Source organism: Felis catus, chromosome B4, assembly GCF_018350175.1.
Source record: "Felis catus isolate Fca126 chromosome B4, F.catus_Fca126_mat1.0, whole genome shotgun sequence".
NCBI classification, from domain to species: Eukaryota; Metazoa; Chordata; class Mammalia; order Carnivora; family Felidae; genus Felis; species Felis catus.
In genome coordinates this window covers 40,794,929-40,805,439 of record NC_058374.1, presented here as the reverse complement: position 1 = coordinate 40,805,439, position 10,511 = coordinate 40,794,929, and the positions used below count along the sequence as shown (strand labels likewise).

At 48.4% G+C, this 10,511-nt stretch overlaps 1 protein-coding gene across 1 annotated transcript; it reads right to left on the bottom strand.

Annotated features, from left to right (window-relative positions):
* Nucleotides 1-869: 869 nt before the first annotated feature.
* On the bottom strand, nt 870-1,641 carry NTF3 (neurotrophin 3; the record flags this gene model as incomplete). Its single annotated transcript, NM_001009367.1, is given in 1 exon segment — nt 870-1,641. A coding segment is annotated over 1 exon segment (772 nt), but the record flags the coding sequence as incomplete, so codon positions are not given.
* Nucleotides 1,642-10,511: the final 8,870 nt, after the last annotated feature.

Below are 10,511 nucleotides of genomic sequence, written 5' to 3'. Positions count from 1 at the left end.
GGGAGGGGCCCCGATAGGAGTGGGGAGGCCATGTGCTCAGAGGATCTCTGATGAGGAAGGAAGTTTGCTGCCATGTGTAGATTATCCATGATCCACTTCAGCTTGCTTTTGGGTAACTGTACAATTATTCTGTTACAAACAGTTAAAACATTTTTTCCTATATGCCTAAAAGGATGAAAACCACTTACAGAAAGCAAAACAAAAGGCAAAGCCAAATACCAAAAAAGAATCCAACCCTTAACCCCAAACCCCAAAACAACAAATGTGCTGAAAAGAAACTTCCAAAACTAAAATTGCAGGTTTGTTATTATTGTTCCGGGGCCGTAATGTTGGAGCAGATCATGATTTTAATTGGCAAAAGTGACAAAAGAGAGAGGAGAGAGCAAGTCCTTGATGGTGAACTTGCTGGCCAGAAGTAAGTGTGGAGCTCAAAGCTACCGGGTATCATTTCAACGGACGTGGTAACAGTGCATTTAATGAACTAATCAAACATGAAGTATACCAGAAGGGGGGACATCACTGCGTCTACACACAACTCTGACAGCATCTGATTTTAACAAGTTTACTAAAACGACAGTCATGGCCTTGACAATACTGAATGCAGAATACTGGTGTACACAGATTTTACAGAGGGGCAGAACGGCTCCTGAGAGCCGGGTCACAAAATAAGGTTTAACAGATGGGAGAGGCCTGAGGGAAGGCAAGCACACTGATTTTATTGAGAAAAAAGCTTATATACTGTAGGGTTGCTGAAGTTTAATAAATAAAGGTCAACTTATAATATATAAAAACAATATAAACATTTATATGCTACATGCATATCATATAATTTAAAGTAATAATTTATATATGGGGAGAGATGCCAATTTATGTTCTTCCAATTTTTCTCGACAAGGCACACACACAGGAGGTGTCTATCCGTATCCATCGCCAGCCTACAAGTTTATTGTTTTCTGACGTCAGTGCGCGGACGTAGGTTTGGGACGTTTTGCACTGAGAGTTCCAGTGTTTATCGTCAATCCCCCTGCAACCGTTTTTGACAGGCCTGGCTTCTTTACATCTCGTCTCATAAAAATATTGTTTGACGGGAGAGTTGCCGGTTTTGATCTCCCCCAGCACCGTGACCTGGTGTCCCCGAATGTCGATGGCCGAGGACTTGTCGGTTACCCACAGGCTCTCGCTGTCGCATACCGAGTACTCACCTCGGTGACTCTTGTGCTCTGCGTACCTCTTCCTCCGCGACGTTCTGTTGGCCGCCACGGGGTTGCCCACGTAATCCTCCATGAGATACAAGGGAGGGGGCTCCAAGGGGGTGCTGTCACTCAGCAGGACCCGGGGCGAGCTGTAGCGTCTCTGTTGCCGCAGGAGTTCTGTGTCCATTGCAGTCACTGGCTGGAACTCCGACTTGGCGGGCTCTCCCTGCTCCGGCTTTCGGGGGGCTTCTGCTTTGGGCAGGGTGCTCTGGTAGTTTTCCTTAAGGTCCACCATCTGCTTGGAGAGCTTGTTTTTCAAAATATCTGCCTGGATCAGCTTAATAATCAGGGAATTTAGTGAGTCTTCAGGCAAACTCCTTTGATCCATGTTGTTACCTTGGATGCCACGGAGATACGCGAGAAATATCACATAAAACAAGATGGACATCACCTTGTTCACCTGTAAGATCTGAAAAGGAAACGCAGGTATTAGTAGCAGGCTGTGGCAGCTGAATCCATGTCATTCTGGGTTGAGTAACCCTGTGAGAGAGCAAGCAAGAGCAGGGTGTCACCTTCCAGAGTCCTCTCTGATGTCAGGGACCAGGGCTGTCAATTTCTCTCCTTGGGAAATACCGTCTCAATAGGAGTCCTCTGAATCTTTAAAGTACCTTTTTCTCTTAGACCTCTCAAATCTTCCCTCCAGCATTGTGGCTGTGTGATAGGGAAAGAAGTGTGTGTGTGTGTGTGTGTGTGTGTGTGTGTGTGTGTTGTGCAGGTGAGAGACAGAGAGGGCAAAATAACTTTTTTTAAACCAAATACATGAGTGGTGAGATCTACAGTACACAAGAGTCAGGGCTCTCCCCAGGACCCATGTTCCTAGGAGCCTCAAAGGCAGAGGGAGGATGAGGTGAGCACTTTGGACTTCTGTCTCTGCTCTCAGAAATCCCCGACGGCATCTGCGTTTGATGTGCGCTCTATCTGCAGCCGTTTCTTCTGTGTGGACGACGTCCTGCTACTTTTTTAAACATCACTTGAGGGGTGCCTGGGTGGCTCAGTTGGTTGAGTGTCTGACTTCAGCTCAGGTCATAATCTCACCATTCGTGGGTTCGAGCCCCGCATCGGGCTCTGTGCTGACAGCTCAGAGCCTGAAGCCTGCTTTGGATTCTATGTCTCCCTCTCTCTCTGCTCCTCCCCCATTCACGTTCTGTCTCTCTCTCTCTCTCTCAAAATAATAAATAAACATTAAAAAAATTTTTTAAGTATCACTTGAGCCTGAAAAGACCAGAGTCCAATGTACCTTGGCAAATTATGAAGAAATTGAATCTAAAAATTATAAAGGTGTGTTTACATTCTTTTAGCAACAGGAGCAGATTTGCAATTGTCTCAAGGAACAGAGCTCTACTGCCCTCCCCCACACCTGATGAAGCTTCTGGGTCTCTCAAAGAAATACCTGAGGATGGGGTCAGGTCAGCTGCCTGCATGATGTAGCCTCAGAGATGGGCTCCTCCCTCGCCAAGCCATGTCTGGTGGACCTGTTCTCTTGACCTTGTAATGAACTTGTGGGCTGCTCCCCACTCTGTGAGAAGGCCTAGCCAAGCTCTCCAGTGGACATGCTTCACCAGGGTGCCCAACTGCTTCACAGAGAACCCCCCTCCCCGCAAACCGTTCACAAAGGGGAGGTCCTGCCGGAGCGCTGCTTGTAGGAGATGGAGACAGAGAAACAACCAGCTCAAGTTAATGGGCTGGACTTGCCCTGAACAGCAAGATTCCCTGTGGATTCACTTTTGTTTGTTTGTTTGTTTGGCCTTGTAAGTTTCTAGTACAAAATGTTGTGGTGTACTGTGGCTTATGTATGGTGGCTGTGTCTTAATTTTGCTATCTCCTTGTTGAAGTGGCATTTTAATCCATCCACACTCTCCTTCCGTTGCCACAGCAGAACCTCTAGACGTGGTTTCTGTCGGGTCCTTACGGAATTATAGGGCTGGCCTCAAGATACCTTTCTGGCTGGTTCTCTCTCACTAGAGCAAAGCCCAGCTTTTCCAAAGGTCGGTGCTGCAAGGAGGCGCTTCAGGTGGGGAGGGCTGGCTACAGGAGTGATCTCCACCTGTACTCCGTGATCCACAGCACTGCCCTGAGGTTTCCATCCCTTAGTTACCATCACTACCACCTCACTGGCCTCCAGGGCTTCGCAGTTTCCTCTTTAAGGCTCTAAGCATGGAAAATAAAAAACCTTCCCTCGGTTCACCTTTGGTATTTGCAGAAAGACTTTACTAAACCCAGGGGGAAAATAGAAGGGAAATAAACAAGAGCGGCACAAGAAACAGAAGCAGCCCTGCTTACCAAGTACCCATGCCCGAGCTTGCCCACGCTAACTAGCTCCCGGGACTTCCAGACGCAGCCTCTTTCCCGTCTTGTCTGAAGCACTGCTCTCTCGTTCCCAAAGGCCAACAACGCTGCAAGCACTTCGCTCCAACTTCCTCCTCCTGGCCCTTGGCCCACCTCTTTGATAAGGGGACCATCTTCTTTCCCTGGGAACCACTCTTTTGGGACAAATGACTCCTTCAAGGTCAAAGCCAAAAGAAGGATTCTAGCTTTGCTGCCCACCCCTAGAGACTGTCCCAGGAATTGTATTATCCTAGGAAAGTGGTTCCCACAGGATAACTGCTCTCCCTCCCACTCTGCGTATCACTGACATTTCCTTCAATACTGCAGCCTTGACAAATTGAAACTTGAGCCCAGAATGAATGGCATACGTGTAGCTAGAATTGCACGCTCATTCCCCACCCCCAAAATGGAATACAGCTGCAATAAAATAATTGGGGACTAAGAGTCTATCAAAAAACAATTTATGAAATCTTCTCAAGGCCCAGCCACTGTAAGCTAAGAATACATAGGATACCTGCTTGTGGGGAAATAGATCAAGTATGGTCAGTGAGAGAGATCCTAGGGACAAGGAGAGTAGATGTGTAGATTAGCAAGGTAATTTACAAGGGGGAACGGACAGGAAGCAAAGTGGATGGTGCCAGTGGATGGCCTTGAGATACAAAAGGAAGAATCTTTATGGGGCTTGAACATGGAAACAAAAGGTTGTAGGAGTAGAAGAGAGATATAAAGCAAGCATTTAATCCAAATCCTGCATTTTATAGATGAGGAAAACTTAATTGCAGTTGAAAGAGGAAGAGAAATGCACAGGGTAGAGGGATCCCCTGCACTCCTGGCCAGGTGGCCCTTTTGGTCAGATTACAGCTGGGCTCACTCTCCCAGGACCCAGCCTTGTTTGCTCTTCCAAAAGCTGCCAGGACAAGTTAGGAGCCGTGTGCACGTGTCGTTCCTCTCCCCTGGCACACATTCATCACCTCTCCTGTTGAAGTTATTCTCATTCTTCAGTGCCCAGTTGGAAAGCTAACTTCTCTACAAGCCTCCCTCCCCCACCCCAAAGTAGTAACCACCACTTTCTTTGCAATCTCTCAGTGTGTTTTCCAATTGGCTGTGGTACGAGGTATCACAGGCCTCAGGGCACTCCATGCTTTCCTCACAAGATTCCCTCTTTTCCAAGGCCAGGAGCCCTTTCCTGTCTGTGCCTCTCCCCTGCAACCTCTCCACGGTGAATACGAGGTGGAGGTCTGGGTGCAGTGAGCCAGGAACGGAAGTGAGGGTGGCTGAAGTCAGGACAGCTACCTAAGTTGCAAAGCCTTGTGTGAAAATAATGGTGGCAGGAGGTGTGACTGTATGTGAGCAAACCCTCCCAGCCCTCAAGTGTGTGCTCCATGGTCCCACCAAACTTCACATATAAAACACAGATTTGAAGATAAAATTCTTAAGAACTTCAAAATGGTAACCATAGAGCATTAAACCGTGAGTGTGGGGTCCCCTTCTTGAGTGCAGGACCTTGTGCTATGGCACTTGTTGCACACCCAAGAAGCCAGCCCTGGCTGCAGAGATTGTTTGAAGGTAAGAGTAGCCATCCATTTTTGGTCAGGAGGGACAGGCAGAGCCCAGTCCACCAAGGACTGCATGGGAGGGTGTCCTTCTGTTCAGAGCTGTGGACGAGGGCTATAACGTCAGCTGCAATCTGGCTGGGAGAGCCTGGGGTTGTGCAGAGTGAAAAGGCCCTCATGACTACCTGTTTTCCTTCCCTGGGCAGTGACAACCAAGGAAAGGGAATTAAATGGGGGCAATGGGAGAAGTCAGGATCATCAGGAAGGAATATTTTATCACTGATATGGCTAAAAATCACCAAAGCATGCTGACCATAAAAAGCAGACTGACTTTTAGTTGATCTTATTACTATTTTTAGGTTCTCTCCTGACAATACTCACTGCTGTACCTGGGTGGACCTGCTCCTACCACCCCTACCTTGTTTGGCATTGCCTCTGGGAGCCCAGGGCATGGGGGGAGGGGGTTAGAACACAGGTCTCCTGACTCTTTCAGACAACTCTGGCTCTCTCTCAAGTCCCAAGCACAGAAACTCAGCACAGAAAAATCAGGCCATCATGGGTGGGGGTGGGGGTGAGACAAAAAAAGAAAAGTGCTAATATAACAAAGCTTCCCAATGCCTCTTAGCATCAGTCCTACTTCTTTCTGGAGCTCCACTGTTTCTTACCATCAAATCCAAAATCTTATGATGATGCCTGGGAATACGCAGTGGGCGGAAATCATCTGCAGGCTGGTCAGTGTTTCTAAGGCACTTGCAAGGCTGCATTAAAAACCCAGCAGGAGGGGCGCCTGGGTGGCTCAGTCGGTTAAGCGTCTGACTTCGGCTCAGGTCACGATCTCGCGGTCTGCGAGTTCGAGCCCCGCATCGGGCTCTGGGCTGATGGCTCAGAGCCTGGAGCTTGCTTCCGATTCTGTGTCTCCCTCTCTCTCTGCCCCTCCCCCGTTCATGCTGTGTCTCTCTCTGTCTCAAAAATAAATAAACGTTAAAAAAAAATTAAAAAAAAAAACCAGCAGGGTGGGGCACCTGGGTGGCTCAGTCAGTCAAGCATCCGACTTTGGCTCAGGTCATGATCTCACGGTCCATGAGTTCAAGCCCCATGTCAGGCTCTGTGCTGTCAGCTTGTGCTCCAGCCTGTGTCTGGAGCCTGCTTCAGATTCTGTGTCTCCCTCTTTCTCTGTCCCTCCCCTGCTCATGCTCTGTCTCTCTCTCCCTCTCAAAAAATAAACATTAAAAAAAGATTTAAAAAACCCAGCAGGGTGCCTGTGGCTTCCACCTTGATAATCTGCTTGTAGATTTTCTGTAGAGGGCAAGTCTAAGAATAGTGCTAATAGAACTCTCTAAAACACAGATGTTTGAAGGAAACTGAGGCGTGGCGTGGGACGGAGGGCGTCTTCTAAGGTTCGACGCCTCAGTTAACAGTAAAGAGTGACAGAGGACACCTGGTTCCTAAGCTCAATAAAGATCATGTGGCTCGTGCATAGTCAACATTATTGTGAGAGGTACATAATGAAATCTGTATGAAAGCACTGAGCACAGTATCTGGCATGTTGCGGTACCCTGGAAATGTTATTGGGACATGAACTTGCATTATCTGTGGCAGCAGAGTCGCTGCATGCCTGTCCTCGAGGCACACATACAAGGTACCGAGCAGCTGGAGTCAGGAATTCCTTTTCCACAGACAACCCACAGCAATTTGCACCAACACAGAGCTCTCTCCCAAATGCCACCACTAGCAAGTGCTTGGATCTCAGACCAGCCACACTCGTGGTAGGAGAAGAAAAGATTATTGCGAGTTGGAAGCACAGAGAATGGGAAAATCACAAAAGCAAACAGGTACGGGAGGCTGGGAAGTGGTGTTTCTGAATAAGCCAGGGGCAAGAAGGGCCTGAATCTGAGCTCTGGCTCCTTCTGGTTACCAGAGCCTGCGTTTTCCACCCCATCTTCTGGGGTGGGCTTTCCCCAGAAGACGAGTTCTCTGGAGTGGGGAGTGAGAAAAGGAAGGCAGCGCCAGCTTGACCCAGGCATGGCACGTCAGTGAATTTTTCAATTTAGAAGGATCTCTATGCTCCTTCTCTTTCGGTCAAGTATCCAAGTATCCTAGTGTGTTATCATCATCCGTATGTTCCTCTTGGTGAAGGGCCCATGTCCCCTTCATGTACACATGCCTGCTGCCTAGCACAGGGCTGGACCACTGCAGAGTCCCCATGTCTCTTTAGTGAATGAATGCCTACCACGATCAAGACCTGCCCAACACACTGCTCAGTGGCCTGAGATCCTGTATGGGCTTCTGCCAAGCCTGGTCTGGAAGCCACTCAACTCGGCCTTCTTTTCCCAAAGAAAATACAAGGCCTGGCTCTGAAGTAGGCCATGGTCCCCAGGCTCTTCTTGGCTATAATTGGAAAAAGACCTGTTAAAGACCTCAGTAAAACCCCCTTCCTACACTCTCCCCAGTGCCCATTTCCCCTGCTCAGAGTTTTCCAAGATCCTGACCAACTAGCAGATGCTATTTTCCTCACTTAGAAATGCTTTCCCACATATGGTGTTTTCTCAGTCCCCGGAGCAACATTCCTACAAGGTTTCACCATCCCTCAAAATACTCAAAAGAGAGCAATTTCTGATTCCTCCTTTCTGGCTCAGTTTACAACACACACAGAGGGTTTTTGGGCAAAAGCAGCACAAATGGAAAAGAGCTGGGTAGAGAGCCAGGGTGGGACAGGACCTGAGCCCACAGCCACTCATGTCTGTCACACACAAACACCTGGGGGCGCTCTCCTTTGAGCTCCAATTTCCCTCTCCAGGACTAGCTTCCCAGCACCTGCGCCTCCCCCTGAGCCAGCACCTAGAGACCTTGCTTGCTGCACACGTGTGGAGTACATTGTTAGCCTGGATGGAATGGGAGCATCAGGAACAAAAATGCTACGTGCCAGGGGCCGACATACATTAAATCTTTAATCTCAGTAACAGCTCCTCTGAGGTATGGACGAACGTTCCCCATTTCAAATGGGGGAGATTGAGGCACAAGACGGTGAGTAACCAGCTAATAAGCGGCAGAGCCAGGATTTGATCACAGTCTGGCTCTGGAATCGATGCTCTCAAAGATTACGCCATGTGGTCCTTCCGTCCCCGGCCTCAAACATTCCAGAGAGTTTATTTCCAGAGGAAGGTCAAGGTCCACGGCTGGGCAGAGTTTCCAGGTGTTTGAGGACACTGTTCCTATTTCTTCCTCCCCATATTCGCCATGAAAGTGTTCACCATGAAAGTAAGCAAACTCTGTCCTGCTGGGGCCTGATGCCCTCCAAGGTCAGTCCCTCTGAGGGTCACCCGTCTCTGCAGAGGCCGCGTGCTGTAGTGGACAGGGCACCAAACATACCATCTCAAGTCCTGACTTTGGTGCCAGCACTGGAAACCAGGATGACTTACAAACAAGGCATAGAGGCTATGTTCTAGCTGTTCTCCGGGAGGAGGCATGAGATCAAATGTGGAGGCACTTTTTAATTTGCCAAGTTTTTAATATGCAAATTCAAGAGATTTCATTATTTCTGGTACAGCCACATCCTCTGGAGGCAAATGCATTTCTCTGGCTGGGTTAACAAGGACACTGTCCAGCTGTATCCGAAAGGGTTTATTTCTTTGGAGAATTTCTGAAGCTATGACATGGTCTCTAATACTAAGGGCTCAAAAGACTCCATCCTGCCAGATAACCCTAATATCTTGTTCAGGGACTGGAAAGGGGGAGAGGTGGGAAAGCGATAGATTTAAAGTAGAATGACAAAAGGGAAAGGAATGTGGTGGAAATATTAAACTAAGGCCATATAAAAGACTGGCGAAGCTTGCTCCCCATATCTTAATTACAAAATTAATTCAAATTGGCTTTGTTCTGAACCCAGGTCCTGGGGCCTGAAAATTAGTCAGTGGGGCCACATGAAGATGTTCTGACCCATGACAAGGCTTGTTGCTGGAAGAGAGAGCAAGAAAGAGAGAGAGAGAGGGAGAGAGGGAGAAAGGAAGAGGGAGAGGGAGCGAGGGAGAGAGGGAGAGGGAGAGAGAGAGAGAGAGAGAGATCCTGGTGGAGCCTCTGCTGGGGATTGGTCTGGTTTTGGTTAATCTCTTTATTAATGATCCGGAAGCAGGAGAGAGGAAAAAGTGGCAGATTAATTAAAATGCACAGATGACGCTCAAAGGGAAGGTGCTGCAAACAGCGGTGAGGACAGACCAATTATTCCCCAGCACCCATGGGGGTTGGCAACCTGGAAATAGCATGATGAGATTCAAACTGGAAACACGTAGGTTAACTCACTGGGGGCAAGATGAATCCAAAACCAACAAGGGAGGGAAATGTTTGTAAAGGGATGAAGGGAAGGAGTGACTTGGAATGACTACAAGGAGCAAATGAGAAATGAACTCACATGACCAGGGCTGTGTGGGTTTCCACAGCACCGTCTTCTCCTATAGCCCTATGTTCTTTTCTAAATCTCGCCTCATACATTCTGAGCTCGCCTCTGCAGTGGCAGCAACTCTTCCGTTCCCTGTCTCATGAAGCATAAAGAATACATAAATTGAGCCTTAAAGAGGGCAAGAAATGGAGCCAAGATCAGAGAGCAAGTGTATGGCTGTTCACAAAAGGTGCTGATGAACATGCTCTGGCTTCCCCCAAACCAGAAGTGATCAGGGACCCAAGGAAGGAAGACGCACCTCTCCTTGCTTCATTTGAGAGGCCCGGTCCCTAGGCAGACCCACACCTACACAGTCAGAACAGGTGAGAGCAGAGGGAGGGATCTGGATTGCTCTCTTGTTCCTCTTGTTAGAACTTACTTAAACTCAGGGTTCTGAACTTGCCTGACTTGGACAACACTTGCCCCGGGATCTGGGACAGGACAAGGTCCTCAACTTTCAGGAGATGCTGGCTCCCCAGGGGCAACAAGGCACACAGTCATCAGGGAAGGCACATCCCAGGATGAAACAAAACAAAATAGAGAACTTCAAAAGTCTACTCACCTCCCTCGGAAAGGAATCTCTGACACTGGTCCCTCTTGGAGGCCAGTAAATGAGGAAGAGAGACTCTTGAACTGACAAGGAGCCCATATTCAAAACCCAAGCTCAATGCCCTGAGATGGAAGTTGAAAGCTGTGAGTTTGCTTTTGCACAGCTGTTGGAAGAGGAATTTTACATTATTCAAAGCATACCCTCTCCTGTGGCCCCAAGGCAGTGAAAGACGGAAGGTATGGCACATGTCAAAACAACGTGCATCAGCAGCTCCAAGAGCAAGGTAGTACAGTTATTCCCCAGGCCAAGGAACCCTCTGGCGTGGCCCCCATCTTGGCAAAGAGATCTGAAAGGAGCCTGGTATGCCAACACAAGCCCCAGGAAATCCAGATTTTCTT